The following is a 23,410-nucleotide window of genomic DNA, read 5'->3' on the forward strand; positions in this document are numbered from 1 at the left end:
GGGTAGGATCCAGTATGAATAGGAAGATAGGGCATAGTGTGAGTTACTGTGAACAGTTCAGTGACAGGGCTGTTCTCATCAGAATTTACAGCAATAGTTGAACAGTTGAGATATATTTGCTAATGTCAGAAGCAGAAGATAAAGATATAGAGAAAGTATATGAGGCTGTTGAATGGATAAATCAATATTTAAAGGGAGAAGAAAATTTAATAATCATGGTGGACTGTAATGCTGTAGAAGGGGAAGGAATAGAAAACAGAGTTACAGGGGAATATGTGATTATAGCAAGAATGACAGAGGAGAAAGAATTATTGAGTTCTGCAATAGAGGTCACCTAGTAACAGCAAATACACTGTTCAGAAATGACAAGAGGAAGAGGTATACTTGGAAAAGGTTAGGTAACATCATGGTCAGAAAGAGATTCTGATATCAGATATTGGTTTGCAAGGCTAACCCAGGAGCAGATATAGACTCAGATTATAATTCAGTAATGATCAAAAGTATGTTGACATTTAAGAGAATTTCCCAGAAGAATCTGTGTGGAAAGATGTGGGATACTGTAGAACTGAGGATTGAGGTGTGTTTGATAGTCACTAGGGCTGTAGATACTGCAATAATCAATATCACAATAGTTAATTCAATTGAACAGTAACTGACATCTCTAAAAAGGGCAATCTCAGAAGTTGGACATACAAATACAGGTACAAGGAAGATAACTGTGAAGAAATCATGGGAGACAGGAGATATTCTTCTGTTGATTGAGGAAAGAAAGAAGTACAAAAATGCTCAGAGAAAGATAGAAATACAGTGACACAAACCACATACAAATTAAATAAAAATAAGTGCAGGGAGGCCAAAGGGCTGTAGGAAAAAAATGTGAAGACACTGAAATGTAAATGGGTGTCTGAAGGACTGAATCAGCATACTGAAAAGTCAGAACAACCTTCAATGAAATTAAAATCAAAGATGGCAACATTAAGAGTGCAGTGGGAATTCCACTGTTAAATACAGAAGAGAGAGTGGATGGATGGAGACAGTAAATTAAAGACCTCTGTGTGGGGGAGGAATTATCTGAAGACTTGGTAGAAGAAGAATTGGGAGCCAGTAAGGAAGATATAGGGGATACAGTTTTAGAGTCAGAATTTAAAAAGGCTTTAGAGAACTTGAAATCAAAAAAGGAAGAAGGTGTAGATAACATACCTTTAGAATTTCTAAAATCACTAAGGAAGTTAGTGTGCAAAATCTATCAGACTGGAGACATAGTATCAGACTTCCAGAAAAACATTATCCACAAATGAGGGTTGAATGAAAAGTAATGCCTCCACCTTCATTAATTGGGTTTGGATGGGAATATTTTAATAAATCAAATGCAGAAATAATCCTTAGACTGTGATCTTTAAGTACCAGTATACACTTTTCCACATAATCACCAGCCAATTAGGTACATTTCTGCCAATGATGAACAAGTTTTCTGAAGCCATTATGGAAGTAGTCGACACTCTGTTTCCACAACCGCAGTCTTACAGTTCTCTCAACATCTTCATCAGAAGCATAATGATGTTCCCGCAGATCATCTTTCATTATTGTGAAGAGATGGAACTCAGATGGTGCTAAATCTGGAATGTATGGTGGATGCCGTATGGTGGTGAGATTCAGTCTCTGAAGTTCTGCTGTGGTGGCACGTGAAGTGTGTGGTTTGGCATTGTCATGCTGCAGGAAAACATTTCCCTTTTCCTTTTGGACCCTTGTTAGCTGTTGTTTCAGAGTTAACAGCATTGTGATGTAATGCTCTGAATTTGTTGTTCCATGATCAAGGAAATCAACATGGATAACACCATCTGTGTATTTATATTTATTTATTTATTTCATGTTCCATAGATCTCGTATTGCGAGCACGTCACATGAGATGTGGAACGAGTCAATCATACAAAACAACAAACATACAAAAGATACAAAACAGTCTTCATTAAATATTTGTGATGGTTCTTATTTGATGGAAATTGTGCAGAGTTCTTAATTACAAAACACATCAGCGAATATATGTACTGGGATACAGTGGTTATTATTTGCAGCTTTTTGAAAAGGTTACGGCATGATGTACTAGGGCGTACTCTGCACATAATTCTAATAGCCCTTTTCTGGGCCACAAAAATTTTCTTTGCCAAAGCTAAATTTCCCTAGAAGATTATTCCGTAACACATAATGGAGTGAAAATACCCATAGTATGCGGACTCCATAGTGGTTAAATCTCCAATGGAAGACATCATTCTGATAGCATACAATGTGTTAACTGTAAGACGGCAGAGTTGTGAGGGGAGTGCGGGGAGAGGAGGAGGCAAGCATTGGCTGGCGAGGGGAGAGGAGCCGTTGGGGGGGGACAAGGCACGCCTACCAGTTGCAGTGCTGGCACTACAAATTGCGCGTCATGCTTATGCGAAAGCAGACGAAAGGCTTGCAAGTAAAACTCGCTTTAAATGTTGTTCATAAACGAAACTGAAATCGTCATGTACATTGAAATCTATATCTGCAAAACTGGAAACAGTGTTCGCAGGCTCCGCACAATCTTCCGCACTGAATAAAATTCCGCTATCGTGTTGCGAATGACACGCTGGTTGAAATCATCAATCATTACTTCAATTTCTCCACTTCTTTTCCTAAGTTAAAAGAGAGAGAAAGATTTATAAGAAAATTCCTTCTGCACTGCATATAATTTTTTGAATTTGGAAATGTACTGTAATATGAATGTTTTTCGAAATAATACAGTAACCAGTGGTGTTTCCATACAAAGCAATACGGTAGCAAGGAAAAATGAAATATAAGGTAATTCAGACAAAATAGGGGGCTCCTTCAAAGTGATCGCGAACAAAATGTCTGAAATGGAAACTCATCTTTTCTTGCCAGGCGTTTGTGGTGATATGCCAGGATGATTCTTGGAAAATTGTTTGAATCTTCCAGTGCTACGCGTGCTTTGTCCTGTGTATGTAGCAGCTCTCACTGAAGATTTGTAAATGGGGTGAAGCAATTTTTTCTGCTCCCTTTCCCTTTCGCAGCATTCAATTCATTTGTGAGCATCGCTACGTAATACTGGTTTCCTTCTAACCGTAGGCCTACCGGTCGGGGTTGTTGGCAACTCCTGAGATGGGCCAGCAACTGCCTCTTCACTCATTTTGATAACGTTTAGCACAACTGCACAATAAAAACACGCAGAACAGTACAGTGCAAAACAATAACGAAGCATATGACAATGGCTACCTTGTACAACACAGTCAGCTACGTAATGTTGGCAGCAGTTGAAACTGAGCGCCTACCGAAGCCTCCCGACATTTTCCGACTACTACCGATTCAGGACTAGGGAGAGGTCTGCCATCTTAAAGTTTACACACTGTACATAGCCGAGCTCAATTTTTTTAGGGTCTGTTGTATATGGAAGGACCAGTTCATTTTGCTATCAATATGTACTCCAAGAAATTTAGACACATCCATTCTTTCTATTGGTTGATTTCCACATGTTACATTTATTTCTCTCACTTTTTTTCTTTTTGTATGGAACTGGATAAAATTTGTGTTACTTGAGTTTAGAGGGAGACCATTAACACTGAACCAGTTAATCACTTCAGAGAGTATGTTGATAACTGACTCCTCGAAAATAACATCTGATTTTCCACTCATGAAGATGGTGGTATCATCAGCGAAAAGAGTAAATTTGCAAGGCAGGCTTGCACACAATGGTAAATCATTTATAAACATCAAAAACAACAGTGGCCCCAGAATTGAGCCTTGAGGCACACCACAACTAATAGAAGTCCATTCAGACTGAGCAGAGGTATCCCTTGACTCATCTGAGCTGCTTAAAATTACTTTCTGTTTTCTTTCCTGAAGATAAGATTGCAGCCAGTTACCTGCGACACCCCTTATTCCAAGTAGTTTGGCTTTCTGCATGAGAATGTGGTGATCTACACAATCAGATGCCTTTGATAAGTCACAGAAAACACCAATTCCTATCATTTTTTGATTTAGACATTCAAGTACTTCATTTGTAAGTGTATACACTGCATCCTCAGTTGAACAGCCCCTTTGAAAGCCAAACTGGCCCTTGTTGATAAGTCTGTTCATTATGAGGTGTTCAGTAATTTTATTGTGCATTAATTTTTCTAGAATTTTAGAGAAGGCTGTTAACAGTGAAATAGGGTGGTTGTTAGTGAGCTCAGCTCTATCACCCTTCTTGTGTAGGGGCTTCACAATGGCATACTTAAGTCTTTCAGGAAAAATGCCTTGTTGAAATGAAGCATCAAAAATATGGCACAGAATATCACTAATCCATATACATGAAAATTTCAATAAATTATTGGATACATTATCTACTCCTGCAGAGTTCTTACACTTTAAAGACCAGATGACTGTTTGAATTTACTCTACAGTGATAGGATTAATGTACGTTTCTGGTATTATGTTGGAGTATGCATCCTGACATAAAGTCATAGCTTCCTCAACAGAGGGCCTACAGCCAATTTGTTGGGTTACTGACAGGAAATGTTTGTTAAAAATTTCAGCCACACATTTTTGATTTTCTATTAAGTTACTCCCATGCCTGATTTTTTGGTCATCTGTGTCACTTGTTTTTGTCTTTGTCTCACTTTTTATAATGTTCCAAATTGTTTTCATTTTATTATTAGATTTATCTATTTTCTCCTTATAGAAAAGGGCTTTTGACTTCTGTATTACTTTCTTCAAAATTTTGCAGTACAATCTATAATGATTCCATTTTTGTGTATCATTAGTTGTTCTGATTTTAGCATAAATTTCTCTCTTAGTTCTGCATGACTGTTTAATACCTTCTGTGATCCAAGGCTTACTTACGGAATTTGGGGTGTGATTCTAGTGGAAAAATTGATTACTGAATTCAGATTATAAGTGGACATCACATTCTGGAAGTTACTTCTACTGTTATTATCAGTCAGACAGTCTACATTAAAATCACCTAAGGCTAGAATATCCTTTGTTTTTGAAAATAAAACTGACATGAGACTAAAAAAACATTTTTATATTTCCTGATAGTGCCCTGTAAACAGCCAGGACTATTAATAAATTGAGATTAGTTTTTATTTCAGTAGCACATGCTTCAAAATGTTGGTCCATACAGTATTTTGTAATGTCAGTTACTTTGTAGTCAAAATTTTCCTTAACATATATTGCCACTCCCCCCATTTCTTTATTTACTCTACAGTATTGGGTTGCTAAGTTGTAACTTGGTAAAAAGGGCATGATGCAGTTGTTAGTAACATGGTGCTCAGTGAAGCACAATATCTGGGAATTATTTATACAGTCTTTCTCATTAATGTTGATAAGCAATTGGTCTATTTTGTTAGGGAGGCTTCTCACATTTTGATGAAAAATTGATAACCCTACCTTCTTTATTTTGTCAGTGCTGTTATTTCTTGACTGAGATTCCAGAGGAGTCTGCCTAAAGTCATGTGGTAGTAAAAATTTGACACTGTTTAGGGTATTGACTTTTTCTTCTTCAGGCCTGCACATAAAAAATCATTGAAACGGGAAGGCAGCACGACATTTCTTCCACTAGACACCATTCTATCTGTTGTAGTTGTCTTCTCATTTGTGGTTGCTGGTGATACTATTGGCTGCCTGGGTGATTCTGTCATCGCTGGGACTGATGCTCCTGTTAATGTAGCTTTTGTTGACTTCACCTTTTCAGGTAGACCTACTGCTTCTGTCACTGTTCTCTCTGTTGGCATGTTAGCAGGAGTCGTATTTACAGTACCATTGCTTTTGAAGGGGTAATCAACTGATACTGATAGCTGCTCGGCTGTTTTTGGATACATCATTGGGATGGCTGTATTGAGAAGACTGTTATCTTCCAAACTGAGTCTTTCTAGTGTACATACAATTTTCTCACTGAGTAACCTGTGGCCATGGTTTTTCCAGTTGAGGATTGCGTCTTGAATTTCTTTTTCTGGGACTCACATCAACATAACACCATAAACTGCTTTCATTCTCTGATGAATCTCCTTTGAGGTGACATCTTCTGCTGTCAAGAATTCAATGACTGCACATTGCTTAAATCGCATTGACCGATTGTCGGAGAAGGGTTATATACTTTACACTGTAACAACACAACTGTTCAATGCTACGGCTTCCTGCCAACTGCAGCTCTAGAAAAGAGGCTATGGAACAAGCCAGTACCTGCCCCATACCAATGCTGTCAACTGTTGAAGAGTTACGAAGATGGAGGCATTACTTTTCAGTCAACCCTTGTAAATCCTAAGATATCAGGAGTTGGTAAGTGTGAGAACTTTCACACTACCATCTAGGAGCAGATGCTTGCAAGCTGCTGATAAGAATATTGTACAGAAAATGCAAAAGGAAATTGAGGGTCTCTTAGATGATGATCAGTTCAGGTAATGGCACCAGAGAGGCATTTCACTTTTTAATAGAGGCAGGATTTAAGAAATTCAAAACATGTTCATAGGGTTTGTTGATGTAGAAAAAAGCATTCAACAGTGTAAAAAGGTGCAAGATGTAGAAAATTCTGTGAAAAATAGGGGCAAGTGACGGGGAAACAGAATTAATATACAGGGTGTCCCATTTATCTTGACCATTCCTCTTCATTTCCCCTCCTACAGACCTATTCAAAAATGTATCACAGTGTACCATTCACTGAAACACAATGTTATTAATTACATAACACAAGATTGACTTTGAGCCCAGGATCACAAACCTGTCCACTTGCTGGAGTTGTCAGAAAACAAATGAAAACCAAGTAAAAACATAACACAAAGTTGACTTCGACTCTCCTGTACTATTGCCCAGGAACATTCAAAGGTGCTCAAAGTGGTCACGCTAGACACTGATACACTGGTGCACTCATTGAATGATTACTGCTTCCAGTGTTGCCTGCTGAAGAGAATTACAAGCAAGCACGATATGTTCCTGCATGTCCTCTGGAGTTGCTGGAATATTGCAATAGACAATGTCTTTAATGCATCCCCAAAGAAAAAAGTCCAGAGGATTTAAATCAGGAGACCTAGCAGGCCAAGTAACAGTGCCTCCTCGGCCAATCCATCTGGCAGGATACCTTCGGTTCAGAACACGACCTGCATGCAAGGCATTATGTGCTGGACACCCATCGTGTTGTTACCACATAAGCATTCTGGTTCTTAATGGCATTTCATCCAGAAGAGGAGGAAGAATTCATCTGAGGAAGTTGGCATATGCTGTGCCGTTTAGACTACCATTGATGAAATAAGGGCCAATAATTGCAGTAGCAAGTATCCCACACCAGACGTTAACTCTGCATTGACGCTGATGTTCCTCCTGTCTAAGCCAACATTGGTTGTCGCTGGGCCAATAATGCATGTTCCATTGTAAATATGTGTCCTTTGTTTGAGAAGGAATATTCATCAGTAAATAGAACATTGGAGAAGAAGTTCGGATTGGGGAGGAGTTGCCTCTGTGCCCACTGACAGAACTGTACATGATTCTGGAAATCATTCCCATGCATTTCTTGATGTAAGTGTACATGGTAAGGATGGAACAGCTTATGTGTAAGAATACAATGTACACTGGTTTTAGGAATGCCAATCTCATGCTCAAGCTGTCGTGTGCTCACATGTGGATTCATAGCAATGTAAGCGAGAACAGTAGCTTCGGCAGCTTTGTCTGTAAGGGTGCTAAGACGATTGCATTGTCCTGGGTTGAAACTAGCTGTTTCCTGAAGCATCGCATGCAGACGAGAAAACATCCATTGGGAAGGTGGGTTCTTGTCGGGATATCGCTCTCTGTACAGTTCTGCTGCCTGTGTAGCATTTCGCCCACCTTCAACAACAACAATAAAAGAAACGTTATGTCAATGCAGTTTGTAGGGAGGACAGCCTGTACTGTATGCCTACTCTACACAACAGTATTTAAAAGGGCTAAACTACTGTACTAAATGTACCCATACATAAGAAAACAGTATTGCAATTACTATTCTGCTAACTTACGTTCCCCATAGATGAGCAGCATTTCTACCTTCTCTCCGTTGACGTACATTCTACTCACACAACTCTTCAACTGATGATGGTTGACAGAATGACGGGTGTGCATGCTACTTATGTTTACATTTGTCCTCTGTCAATGTCAGCATGTGGATGTTTTCCATTACCCTGAGTACCTGCATCAAGTGCTGGTACCATCAACATCATTGTAATTGTCAACTGTCGAAGCTGCGTTGATAAAGTACCGGAACTTCAAGCGTTGATAGAAAGCACCGAAGCTGAAATCGTTATAGGTACAGAAAACTGGCTGAAGCCAGAGATAAATTCTGCCGAAATTTTTACAAAGGTACAGACGGTATTTAGAAAGGATAGATTGCATGCAACCGGTGGTGGAGTGTTCGTCGCTGTTAGTAGTAGTTTATCCTGTAGTAAGTAGAAGTGGATAGTTCCTGTGAATTATTATGGGTGGAGGTTACACTCAACAACTGAGCTAGGTTAATAATTGGCTCCTTTTACCAACCTCCCGACTCAGCAGCATTACTGGCAGAACTGAGAGAAAATTTGGAATACATTTCACATAAATTTTCTCAGCATGTTATAGTCTTAGGTGGAGATTTCAATTTACCAGATATAGACTGGGACACTCAGATGTTTAGGATGGGTGGTAGGGACAGAGCATCGAGTGACATTATACTGAGTGCACTATCCGAAAATTACCTCGAGCAATTAAACAGAGAACCGACTCGTGGAGATAACATCTTGGACCTACTGATAACAAACAGACCCGAACTTTTCGACTCTGTATGTGCAGAACAGGGAATCAGTGATCATAAGGCTGTTGCAGCATCCGTGAATATGGAAGTTAATAGGAATATAAAAAAAAAGGGAGGAAGGTTTATCTGTTTAGCAAGAGTAATAGAAGGCAGATTTCAGACTACCTAACAGATCAAAATGAATATTTCTGTTCCGACACTGACAATGTTGAGTGTTTATGGAAAAAGTTCAAGGCAATCGTAAAATGCGTTTTAGACAGGTATGTGCCGAGTAAAACTGTGAGGGACGGGAAAAACCCACCATGGTACAACAACAAAGTTAGGAAACTACTGCGAAAGCAAAGAGAGCTTCACTCCAACTTTAAACGCAGCCAAAACCTCTCAGACAAACAGAAGCTAAATGATCTCACAGTTAGCGTAAGGAGGGCTATGCGTGAAGCGTTCAGTGAATTCGAAAGTAAAATTCTATGTACCGACTTGACAGAAAATCCTAGGAAGTTCTGGTCTTACGTTAAATCAGTAAATGGCTCGAAACAGCATATCCAGACACTCTGGGATGATGATGGCATTGAAACAGAGGATGACATGCGTAAAGCTGAAATACTAAACACCTTTTTCCAAAGCTGTTTCACAGAGGAAGACCGCACTGCAGTTCCTTCTCTAAATCCTCGCACAAACGAAAAAATGGCTGACATCGAAATAAGTGTTCAAGGAATAGAAAAGCAACTAGAATCACTCAACAGAGGAAAGTCCACTGGACCTGACGGGATACCAATTCGATTCTACACAGAGTACGCGAAAGAACTTGCCCCCCTTCTAACAGCCGTGTACCGCAAGTCTCTAGAGGAACGGAGGGTTCCAAATGATTGGAAAAGAGCACAGGTAGTCCCAGTCTTCAAGAAGGGTCGTCGAGCAGATGCGCAAAACTATAGACCTATATCTCTGACGTCGATCTGTTGTAGAATTTTAGAACATGTTTTTTGCTCGAGTATCATGTCGTTTTTGGAAACCCAGAATCTACTATGTAGGAATCAACATGGATTCCGGAAACAGTGATCGTGTGAGACCCAACTCGCTTTATTTGTTCATGAGACCCAGAAAATATTAGATACAGGCTCCCGGGTAGAAGCTATTTGTCTTGGCTTCTGGAAGGCATTTGATACAGTTCTGCACTGTCGCCTGATAAACAAAGTAAGAGCGTACGGAATATCAGACCAGCTGTGTGGTTGGATTGAAGAGTTTTTAGCAAACAGAACACAGCATGTTGTTATCAATGGAGAGACGTCTACAGACGTTAAGGTAACCTCTGGCGTGCCACAGGGGAGTGTTATGGGACCATTGCTTTTCACAATATATATAAATGACCTAGTAGATAGTGTCGGAAGTTCCATGCGGCTTTTTGCGGATGATGCTGTAGTATACAGAGAAGTTGCTGCATTAGAAAATTGTAGCGAAATGCAGGAAGATCTGCAGCGGATAAGCACTTGGTGCAGGGAGTGGCAACTGTCCTTTAACATAGACAAATGTAATGTATTGCGAATACATAGAAAGAAGGATCCTTTATTGTATGATTATATGATAGCGGAACAAACACTGGTAGCAGTTACTTCTGTAAAATATCTGGGAGTATGCGTGCAGAACGATTTGAAGTGGAATGATCATATAAAATTAATTGTTGGTAAGGCGGGTACCAGGTTGAGATTCATTGGGAGAGTGCTTAGAAAATGTAGTCCATCAACAAAGGAGGTGGCTTACAAAACACTCGTTCGACCTATACTTGAGTATTGCTCATCAGTGTGGGATCCGTACCAGATCGGGTTGACGGAGGAGATAGAGAAGATCCAAAGAAGAGCGTTTCATCACAGGGTTATTTGGTAACTGTGATAGCGTTACGGAGATGTTTAATAAACTCAAGTGGCAGACTCTGCAAGAGAGGCGCTCTGCATCGCGGTGTAGCTTGCTCGCATGGTTTCGAGAGGGTGCGTTTCTAGATGAGGTATCTAATATATTGCTTCCCCCTACATATACCTCCCGAGGAGATCACGAATGTAAAATTAGAGAGATTAGAGCGCGCACGGAGGCTTTCAGACAGTTGTTCTTCCCGCGAACCATACGCGACTGGAACAGAAAAGGGAGGTAATGACAGTGGCACGTAAGGTGCCCTCCGCCACACACCGCTGGGTGGCTTGCAGAGTATAAATGTAGATGTAGTGTTGTGTTATGTAATGAATAACATTGTGTTTCAGTGAATGGTACACTGTGATACATTTTTGAATAGGTCTTTAGGAGAGGAAATGAAGTACTGATTAAAAAATACAGGGTGCCATTTAAAAAAGTCATACTGCTGTTCATATCTTTGTAAAAAAAACAAAAAATAAAGCTGCAATGAAGGCAATCATACTGATTGATGTCCCCCTGATGGCTAAAGAACATTTGCTTGAAACATTTTGTAATTTGCACATGGACAAACAGTTACTTAGGGTGGTCAAGATAAATGGGACATCCAGTATAATCTTTGGAACAGCAAAGAGGGAACAATAAGATTAGAAGATCAGGAACAAAGTGCTTGGATTAAATATGGTATAAGACAGGGCTCCTGTCTTTTTCCTCTATTGTTCAATTTATACATCGAAGAAACAATGATTGAAATGAAAAATAGATTCAAGAGTCAGATTAAAATTCTAATTATAGGATGTCAGTGATAAGAGTCACTAATATCATTGCCATCCTTAATTAAAGTGAAGAATAATCATGGGATCTGTTGAATGAAATAAGCAAATTAACATTTTATTGTGTACTGAATATTTATTTTATTTATTTATTTATTCATCTGTGGAACAATAATATTGATTGAGAGTAAACTGAAAAAAGACAAAAGTAATAAGAGACAACAGAAATGAGAATACTGAGGAACTTAACATCAAAGTTGGTGATCATTAAGTAGATGAAGCCTAGGGATTCTGCTACTTTGGAAGCAAAATAACACATGATAGACATACCGAGCAGGACATAAAAAGCAGACTAGCATTGGCAAAGGGGTCATTCCTGGCCAAAAAAAGTCTGCTAGTGTCACACATAGGCCTTAATTTGAGGAATTACATAGGAGGGCAGCATTGTATGGGTGTAAATCATGGACTGTGGGAAAACCAGAAAAGGAGAGACTCTTAAGTGTTTGAGATGTAGTACTACAGAGGGGTGTTGAAAATTAAGTGGACTGATAAGGAAACGAATGAGGAGGTCCTGCATAGAATTGGCTAAGAAAGGAACACATTGAAAACACTGACAAGAACACTTTAATTCTCTCTTCATTTAGATTTAAAAAATTTAAAATTCATTTTCAAGTGTTTCACATAATGTTGGTACCTGTGTCCTAGGTGCTTTATATTGACCATTCAGTAACTGAAAACTTATAATTATTTGATTGTACTTTTGATTTATGACTTTCCCATTTAGATTTCACAATTGCTTTTATCTGCTTATTTACTTAGTAGAATTAACAATTTTTATGTTTCCTTACTTTTGTTCATAATTTACAATTTCTTTTAGGCTGATTCAGTTCGTGTGAAATTTGTTGATTGTAAAGAGAAGCAAGTTCAGTCTGACAGCACAAGTCACAAATCACGGAAATGCTTGAAAGGAGAAACTTTGTGTCCACAAATCGTTCTTTCTGGATATTTTTTCTTTACACGATTGTCAGGAGCTTCTAATACTGCAACTTATTTCAGAAGTTTTATCCATGCATTTGGGCTGCAATTCAACATACAGTGGGTGCTGGTATGTACACAAATATTTCAGTACATAGTTATTTAGCTTGTTAGTTACTTAGATGTTCCATTGATCATTTTGAATGACAGATTGTAATGATGTAGAACAAGTCATTTTACAGTCACATGGCAAATTATTTCGTACATATGGTTACATCCTGAACATTTGTGAGTTATTTAATTTTTTATTACAAGAAGAAAAAAAAATTAAGATGTGAGTTAGTAATTCCTATCCACCAAAGTGGTAGAAACCGACCTCGGGGAAGTTCAGTTTGGATTCTGTAGAAATGTTGGAACACGGGAGGCAATACTGACATGACTTGTCTTAGAAGATAGGTTAAGGAAAGGCAAACCTATGTTTCAAGCATTTGTAGACTTAGAGAAATCTTTTGACAATGTTGATTGGAACACTCTCTTTCAAGTTCTGAAGGTAGCAGTGGTAAAATACAGGGAGTGAAAGGCTATTTACAATTTATGTAAACCAGATGGCAGTCATAAGAGTCGAGGGACATGAAGGGGAAGCAGTAGTAAGAGAAGGGAGTGAGACAGGGATGTAGCCTATCCCTGATGTTATTCCATCTGTATATTGAGCAAGCAGTAAAGGAAACAAAAGAAAAATTTGGAATAGGAATTAAAATCCACAGAGAAGAAATAAAAACTTTGAGGTTTGCCAATGACATTGTAATTCTGTCAGAGACAGCAAAGGACATGGAAGAGCAGTCAAATGGAATGGACAGTGTCTTTAAAAGAGGATATAAGACGAATATCAACAAAAGTAAAATGAAGATAATGGAATGTAATCGAATGAAATCAGGTGATGCTGAGGGAATTGGATTAGGAAATGAGACACTTAAAGTAGTAGATGAGTTTTGCTATTTGGGAAGCAACATAACTGATGATGGTCAACCCCCCCCCCTCCCCCTCCCACACACACACACACACACATACAACTCACATACACGACTGCATGACAGTCTTGTAGTATTGTAATTATGTACATCATTGTTCCTTTTGAATTGTAGTGGATTATTGACTTCAAACTTCGTGAGGGAAAATTAAACAATTGAAGATCCAGAATGGAATGTAACAGTGTTATGTTAGGATAACTGCTACCCATTATATAGCGGAGAGGCTGTGTCGCAGATAGGCACATAGGCACAACAAAAAGAGAGTCAGAAAGTGAGCTTTTGGCCAAAAAAGCCTTAATCAAAAATAGGCAAAACACACACACACACACTCACACTCACACAAACACCACTTGCACACTCATTACCAAGTGTCAGTTGCATCAGAAAGTGAGCTTTTGGCCAACAAAGCCTTTGTCAAAATTAACACACACACACACACACACACACACACACACACACACACACACACCACTTGCACACAATTAGCAAGTGTCAGTTGCATTTGGCCAAAAGCTCACTTTCTGATAGTCTTTTTGAGTAAATTTCATGAGGGAATAAATATAGTGTGAAGCAGTAGTCAGAATGACCAACTTCTTAAACACTTTATTACTTCTATGAAGATCGACAACTGTATAAGAATGTGATTGTGACTTTGTATCTTCTGAACTAATGATACAATATCCAGCATCCTACAGCTTATGTAAATATTGGTTCTGAGCTATAGGCACCAACAATTTCTGGAAATGCTATTATGAATGCTACGTTTATAATTATGAAATGGTTTAATTTAGTTTGAGATCAAGACTAAAATTCATATGTGCGCATCAGCGGAAAGCACATTTGAAATGGAGGAAAGCACTACCATAATTAAAAAAGCACCATATTCTTCTGTTCAACAATGTAATAATAATATATGAGCATTAAGTTCATATACAGCAAATGCACTTTTCTTCAGTAGCATTTTGACTAGCACTGTCTGTCCTTGTCATGGTAAGGACATAATCTAGCTTCTTTTTTTTTTTTTTTTTAAGAAAAGAAAAGATGTCTTCTGATTTTGCTTTGGAAGGTATAAGTTGGTGTTATTGGTCTCTGTGCTTCCAGTGAAAGTGTAATGCCATAATATTAACCTTTCAAAATCCCTGATTAATAACAGCTACTTTGCTGCTGTTTATGAGATACTTAAGTTATGTTACTTTAATGATGGTCTGCTTCATAAAACCAGTTCATAAAAATTCTCAAATCCAAGTGCAGGCTCCATTTCCAGTAACTGCTATCATCAACTGAATACTGAATCCTAACATACTTTCCTTCCTTTTGCTGCCCTTTGAACTGTTTTACATTTTTGTTTATGTAATAAACATGTCAGTTACTAATTAAAAGCTAATAATAGTGAAATTTTCATTCCTTTGTTCCTTATTGTCCAAATAAATTTTGTTGAACACTGTTTTTTCATAATATCTGCAATTGGGATGTACCTTTTCTGTCTTTAAATGATGACTAGTTTCATTTGCTTGTTAATTTAATTAATGTGATATAGCATGTACTAAGTATGACACATTTTTCAACAGGTGTATGCCTCACTTCTAGGCTTCATTAGCATTAGCATCTTCACAGTGCTGTTGAAAAAGTTTGGAAAACGAGAACTGGCACTCACATCAATTGTGGTCTGCTGTATCTGTAACATAGCACTTGGCACATGTGTAAATGTGTTTGAGAATAATTATGCAGGAGTTAGGTACAGAATGGACTGTAATTCGGTGACTTTTGCTGACACAAAAAGTGGTTCACTTGGCATGTCATACACAGTAGATGAGCCGAATGCTACAGATGCTAATATTGATCATGTGGGTGAAACAGGAAATTTCAAAGAAAATGGAACAAGATTCACCATATTGAAGTCAAATGGAACAGACATCTGCAGTTCAGCAGTGACAGTTGATAATGTTCTACAGCTTCCTGTCACTGGAATAGCTCTAGTAGCTTTTACATTGTTGCTGTTCTCAAGATACATTGGAGTTTATGAAATTCCTTGGATCTATGGAGCCGAGCTATTTCCTGTAAGGTAAGTCTGTTTAATACATTGCTCATAATTTGGAACTGAAACAACTTTTATGTTACTTTGCACTGTAAATCTGGTTCAAAGAGTTTGTCTGTACAGATGTGACTGAGATTTGATAAAGAATATACACTGGTAAGTTAATGCAGTTCTCTTTCACTAGACAAGCAGCTACAGAATGGAGGCAAAATGAGTTGTTGACTTTTGACTGCTAAGGATGGGGAGAGGAGGATAAGAATATGAACAATGTGAAGGTAAAATTTGGAAGCATTAGGCTAGTGAGCTGTGCCATAGGGTTTAAGACATATGATGTGTTCATTTGCTTTCAGATATCTGTATCTTGTTAATATGAAATTTGAAAGCCACATTAAATTGTTTAACTGATCCTATAAGTTACAGAAACTACTGACAAATGAACAGGTGTGAAAATTATTGCAGTTATTGGTTGCAGATTGTAGTCTAGGGACTATTTCTGTAATGTACACAGCCTTTTTACTAAAACAGATAACCTAAACAACTCCAGGAATATATTCTTATCACGCAAAGACATAACCGTTTAAAAGCGTATACTGGTGGTCATGAGATCTCATAATTCCTGATGGCCTGTTAATAGTTGCACCAAAATCAAAGTTATAAAATGGCTTTCCTTCTAATTTATTAGATTAAATTAAACATTGAAAAATCCAAGATGGAATAATGACAGTATTATGAAAAAGATGGACTGCTACTCACCATACAGAGGAGATGGTGAGTTGCGGACACACACACACACACACACACACACACACACACACACACAGAGAGAGAGAGAGAGAGAGAGATAGAGAGAGAGACTAAAAAGACTGCTAGGTCGTGTTGACCGTGTGACCGTTGTGCGTGCGTGCGTGCATGTGCGTGCGTGTGTGTGTGTGTGTGTGTGTGTGTGTGTGTGTGTGTGAACTTCTTCGAATGTATGTGTGTGGGTGTATTTTCTACTTTAGAATGAGGCCTTTAGGCTGAAAGCTCAAATGTATAGCCATCTTTTTGTTGTGCCTGATTGCAACTCAAAGCCTTCTTTATACAGTGAGTAGCAATCTGTCTTTTTTGTAATTTACTAGGTTGCCTCTTTTGTTCAGTTCAGCACAAATAGTGTTTTACATTATAGTGATAGTTTATCATCATTACAGTGCAGATTAAGTTTGCACATGTTGCTTATCTTTTGTTAATGCATATTTTTCAACAAAAACCCATTTGTAGTAAGAACATGTTCTTACTAGTTAATTTAAATTATACTGAATACCTTTGTTATAGCTAGAATTATTGCTGGTCAAAAATGAATGTCAGTTAAAAATGATTTTGGCTAGACAAAACATGTTTTGACAAAATGACTTCATTAAAACTGTTTAGACCCAGATCAAGGTTCATTTAGTGTACACACGATGCATTAGTATGACTCTAATTTGATGAGCAGCATTGCCGGACATCTAAATCAATAAACAGGATGGAAGGAAGCATTTTTAGAAAGCATATTACCTATTGATGAACACGAAAAGAAAAACAGAAAAAAAAAACACTCTGCAATATTATCACAGAAGAAACTTACAATAAATTTCTATACAAAACTGAAGAAGCACAATTAGCTGAAAAAAGACACAGAAACATTGCAGAAGATTAAATTGATTCAAGAGTATTAATATTTGTGGGACATGAAATTTAGGGACAAAGAAAGAGCCTGTGGAGTAGGGCCTACGATTTACATGTAGACAAAATTTTTGATATTATTGAAGCAGCTCATGTGGCCATTGGTCATGGAAGTCAAGAGGGACTAAAAACTAAAACTTCAAGAAAATATGTGAACGTAACAATCGAGATAATAAATATTTAGCTCTCGACATGTGAAAATTCACCAAAAAAAGAGTGTGAAGAAAATGGGGCTTATTTTGGAACCTCTGTGATGTTCTGTAAAAATGTGAAAAATAATTTATGATCATATTATATTAAACAATAAAAATGTTTTTTTAAATCTCAATCAACACTTAATTGCTCTTGACTGAATTATTTCCCCCGAAACAAGTTCCTCTAGCTGAAACTAGTTTTATCTAATGTTCAAAGTTAAAGCTAGTTTTATCTTAACTTCAAACATGTATAGCAGTAAAGTCCAGTTATACCTAAAAAATTCTAGATTCAGTATAAACTAGTTTTAACTAGAAAAAATGAATTCTCACTAAAATCTGATTCTGACCACAACACATATGTTGACCTGTTCCACATCAATGAAGATTCTCTTTCTTCATAGGATTTATGGAACATGATGTATGAATGATTGAATTAATTAATTAAATGAATGGGTCCACTCAAAAGCATATGGTGTACAGAATGTTTACAGAATGTCATGAGAGAGCTCACTAAATTCCTACTCTATTCCTTTGAGTACACCAGAAGCACCACCCACTGACTGGTATTACCAAACGCAACAGAGATTTCATATAGACATTGCATCAGAGAGCACTTACATGATTGTTGGATTGACTGAATCTAGAAACAAATATTTGTACTGAGACTTCTTTGGAGTAAAAACTTTAGAAAGTAAGAAAACTGACTAGCTGTACATTCACAGAATTGTATCTCTATATGATGTTTCTGTATCATTGGGACAGACTACCAGGACCTCTGAAGAGTTAAAATAACGAAGTAAATAAAGAATCTCAGGAAAGGAACAACATACTCAAATTATAAACCAAGCTAGTTGTCAAGAGACATGAAAAGTGTTATCTCATTTTGACCTACTAGTAAGAGACTGATATATAATTTACAGTGATTTCTTTTTAATGTGCTCCAAACATTTGAATTCAGCATGGAAACACTGCAGTTAGTTCTGCTTCGTGTGCTAACATCCTAGTCTCATTTGGGCAAGAACAGAAGCAGAAGCTGTACTTGCCAAGATTTCTTCTTCACCCATTATTGGTGTTTCACAGACAATAATTGTTACAGGAGACTATGTGGAAAAGTTAATGGAGTCAGGCTAACTGAAATTGCTGGCCAGGCTCCAGGGTGTTAATGCCACTTGCATTGACAAATTAGATGAACATGTTATAATGATGCAGTAAGTTTACACATCATGAACCCAATTTATACTGGACTGGAAGAAGTGATAGATTTGTTAAATGATTCCTTACTTAGCCTGTCCACTAGTATACAAGAAATGCCTTGGTCATGGGACCTCATATCTGCAACAGAGGTTTGCATCAGCCCTTGTTTGACTATTCATTATGTATCTCGTTTCTAGTTAAACAAACTTCATAAGAAACGGTTATATGCAATTTTAATTTTGTTGCAGAAATTACATAGAACACAAATTTAGTTGTATGCTGAAAGTTGTGACTTGGTTTGTTCACAGGTACATTTATAATAAAAGATGGTATTTTCTTTTCAATACCTATAAAGTCATTAGTCTTCTGAATGGTTTTTCTTTCAGCCATGACTCTACTACCATTTTACATTTATTTTTGTGAAATTACCTTGTGTCATGAGATATAGTATTGAAAAATATTTTGCTAATGTGCAAACAATTATTTAATCCAAGCAATACCATGTATATTTGTGTTTCTGGTACATATGAGTGAACATTTGATCTAATTTCAAATATGTGGGTATTCTGTTTGAGTTCTTTCAGTATGTATGAGCTCAGGACCGTATTTTGTGCTCAGCAGAGTGTTGTCTGCAATAAGTTAAGTAACTCAAATACAAAATGCAGAGAATGTCTTTTTTCTATCATAGTAAAACTTCTTCTGCTCCAACAGAGTTTCACCAAAGAGGCAGGTACTCCATATTGCCATATCAGAACCACAATCAAGTCCAAATCTGAAGGTAACATTATCATTGAAGTACCATAGCTAGCACTGAAAGCACATTTGTTGCTGACACCAAAACACAGAGCCAGGAAAGAACTGATGTATTGGACAGACAGTACAGATTTTTAAACGAATATCAAAATATTTGGCAAAATTAGTATTTATACAACCATTGACTATTCCAGATATACTGAAATGAGATATTTCAAGAATATATTAGAAATGCTAAATTAGAAATAAAAAATAATGGCTGGTGGTCAGGTTTGAAATAGTGATCCACAGCGTGCCAGGCAGTGACACTAACCACTACACCACACTAATGTCAGCAAAACTTATGGCGCTGCTCCCTCTCCTGGAGCAGCAGTGATCAGCTGTTTCAGCTCTCCTCACTGGAGGTGACTACAGGACCCTGTCTCTAGATCTTGTTACTGGACCTCCGAAAGGTGTCTCTGATAGATCCTTGAGTTCTCTTCATGTTCTATGGTGAGTGCTGAAAGTAACCCCTCCCATGAAGACTTCAAGATCACTGAATGGGTCTTCAGGAATCTCCCATCATTCATCTGTACCTCTGGACCATAGAAGAACTTTGTACCGGTGACAATATCTTTAAACATTTGAAGAATATCTAAGCCATCTGACAACCATGTTGAAGTGTATTCAGACTGCAGGTCTTCACCTGAGTCCGAAAACGTTCCTCTTCATCACACAGGAAATAAAAATCTTGGGGCACCTAGTGAATGTTGATGGAGTCCTTCTCATCCAGAGAAAATACGAACAGGCACAGATTTTCCTACTCCTTGGCACTTTTGTGACACGAGAAGTTTTCTGAGAATGTGCTTATACTACCAGTGATTCATGAAGGACCTCTATACCAAGAACTACTGTGGGAAGACACAAAATTTTCCTGTAACAGGGCACAAGAATGATCTTTCCTTGTCCTTAAGGAAGTGCTAACATATTCTCCAATTCTATCATTGTATGAGGAGAATGCCAAGACAAAGTTCACACTGATGATAGCAGTTTTGGAATAGGGACAGTTCTAGAACAAATTAAGGAAGACACTGAAAAAGTGATAGCTTATGCTTCCATAGTACTCTCCAAGTTTGAGAAGAACTGCTCTATGACTGAGTAGGAATGCCTTTCAGATGTTTGGGCCGTCGACAAGTTCTTGCTTTATTTATTTTGCAAATCGTTCACTGTTCTGATGGATCACTATTCTCTGTGCTGGCTGACTAGCCTGAAGGATCCAGCAGGTTGACTGTGTGACTGTACTGCACTATCCACTAACTCCCATATGCACTGACTAACTTGAAAATGTAAACATAAAACTGAAATACTGAACTGAACAAGTATCACTTGAAGGTCAATGTCCAATGGATTACTAAACCGCTCTGACCCCACAGCACTACTGCACGGATTATCTACTTTTAAAGTTTTAGTTAGTGGGATGCCATCATGGGCCATAGTGAAAGGTTTAATTTTTCTAATGTCTGGCTGCATTAACTTCTAGGGCCTAACCATTCACTCATCACATTTGCCCAAATTATTTAATAGAACATAGGTAGGGATTTCTACATCTACATCTACATTTACACTCCGCAAGCCACCCAACGGTGTGTGGCGGAGGGCACTTTACCTGCCACTGTCATTACCTCCCTTTCCTGTTCCAGTCGCGTATGGTTCGCGGGAGAACGACTGTCTGAAAGCCTCCGTGCGCGCTCGAATCTCTCTAATTTTACATTCGTGATCTCCTCGGGAGGTATGAGTAGGGGGAAGCAATATATTCGATACCTCATCCAGAAACGCACCCTCTCGAAACCTGGCGAGCAAGCTACACCGCGATGCAGAGCGCCTCTCTTGCAGAGTCTGCCACTTGAGTTTGCTAAATTTGTGTAATAAAGTTTCACAATTCACAAGGATTTGTTTTTCATGAAACTATTAGATTTATTTTCGTTATGACATGCAGCAACAAGGTTAATCAGCTTCCAAGGGTGAATGTTTATCCTATGCAAGAGTGTAAATAACCATGCAATATCTCAGCTAGGTCCCAACTTACTCCAAAGCTTCAAAAAATTCAAAGTCCAACTTGTTTCAGATTCAAATTAGTTCTCAGATGCTAACTAGCATAAATCATGAGTCCAAATCCATACTCTAGATTTCAGAGTTCAAAATTCTCAACTGATGAAAAAATACTCAAGTCTACAGGTCGAAAATATTATGTTCACAGGTGAACCACATGAAAATTTTCAGACTCCACTACTCCAAGCTCTCAATACTTTCATGACATGACCAACTCACTGCCCATTAAACTCACACAGAGATTGTTCACGAATACCTCCCTAACTATCATGCCTGAGCCAAGATATAGGCCAGGTATTTATACTTTGTTATGGGTCATATGGGTCAAATCAAGTACATTTACCTTCTGGCCATGTAAACATGTAAATCTATTGCTGTACACAAGTATTATACATGAAATCAATACCAAATTTTATTAGCTGTCAGTGCTGACATTAGAGTTTTAGTTCACACACCGGTTTTCACATAAATTACACTTTCAACATGAAAAACATTACCAATGTTAATGCTCTTCTTGGGTATGCTGCTGTATATGATCGTTTTCACACATGATATTTCAGCGATCCATTTGGCCACCATCTTCAGATGCGGTCGCTGAGTACACAATCATGCTGGAACTGATTGTGTACTCAGGGATCGCACCTGAAGATGGCTGCCAGATGGATCGCCGAAATATCGTGCAGTGAAGATGATCACATCTGGCAGCATACCCGTGAAGAGCAAAAACATATGAGATGCTGGGAAAATCTATGGAATCACATTACTGATGTTATTGTTAACAAATATAAACATTTAATTATGAACCTGTTTCTACTTTCTTAACTATTGTTATTCTTTAATGCTGCTATAACTTTTACAATATAAATTGATCTTGTGGCTAAATTTGCCAATTTTTCACATTCCAGCCTTTAGTTAAAAAATATTGATGTTTATCACAGTTTTGGTTTAATTCTCTAAAAGGTCTCTATGAGATCTATCCACTGACACCCTATTTATGAAAATTGGTGTAGCTGTCACTGAGTTAGAAATTTTAAAGTTGATACAGTTTGTAAGTTGTTTATCACAGAATAACTTAAAAACTACTCATCACATTAGGGGTGTACTTATACCCTTGTACTCACTATAATTTTCCCTTTACTTCTTTGGTGCTGGCTTTCCAGTGTCTTACTGGGGGAACATGCACATTTTATTAGAACATATCTGATTTTTCAGTCCTTAACAAGATCTTTTAGTCTCTCATGGTGGCCCTTTCCACAATTTTTCTCCCCAATGGCTTTTGAGCACTGAAAATACTGGCCATGTGCTTTCAGAGTGAGTCATCTGCTAGTGTTCGAATTTCTTGTACATTGGGTCTGCTCCAGTAGCAGAGCTCAAAGAGTGCCAATATCTAGCGAACAAACCACAAAGCTGTTGCCACTGTGGATGGCCACACTCAGCCACCACATGGCTTGCTACCATGCTCTCTTAGCTGTCAAATGTGAGCTCATGAGCCGACAACTCTCACACACAGCATAACAAACTCTGCATTCTTGGCTGCATCTGCTCCCAAAGATTATGATGTGCCTTCTTGGGGGCTGTACCATCACAACTGACAAGACGGGCACTGGGACTTCAGGGGCATGTCGTCACAACAGTATACAAACATTGATGCAAAAACATGAGGATACTGACTGCCTTTAATGGAATCCTTTGGCAGAATGCACCAGCATGGGTGAAATCTCAATCCTCACTGTATTAAATGACATTGCTGTGGAACAGAGCATTGCTAAAAACCATAGAAGCCTTCAACAATGAGGAACCAATCAAAGGAGGATTCGAATTAATAAAAAGAAAACTGTTTGAGAGGACCTTTGATCCAATAGGGCAGAAATGGTTGCGTGTCATCCCAGCTAATCTGTCAGCAGCGATCCTGAGGAATTTTCACAATGCTCCAACTTCTCGTCACCTGGGATTCGTGGAGACTTTAGACCAGGTGCAGATATCACTGGCCTTGTCTCTACTGATCTATC

General features: G+C 38.1%; 1 protein-coding gene across 1 annotated transcript in view; it reads left to right on the forward strand.

Moving 5' to 3' along the window:
- The window catches only part of LOC126262764 (facilitated trehalose transporter Tret1-like), a 268,316-nt gene that overhangs the window by 239,003 nt on the left and 5,903 nt on the right, over positions 1–23,410 (forward strand). Inside the window, exons 7-8 of the mRNA XM_049959577.1 lie at positions 12,311–12,538; positions 15,005–15,498. Coding sequence (XP_049815534.1) covers positions 12,311–12,538; positions 15,005–15,498 — 722 coding nt within the window. The remainder of the gene's footprint in view (positions 1–12,310; positions 12,539–15,004; positions 15,499–23,410) is intronic.

The sequence above is a fragment of the Schistocerca nitens genome, chromosome 6 (assembly GCF_023898315.1).
Source record: "Schistocerca nitens isolate TAMUIC-IGC-003100 chromosome 6, iqSchNite1.1, whole genome shotgun sequence".
NCBI classification, from domain to species: domain Eukaryota; kingdom Metazoa; phylum Arthropoda; class Insecta; order Orthoptera; family Acrididae; genus Schistocerca; species Schistocerca nitens.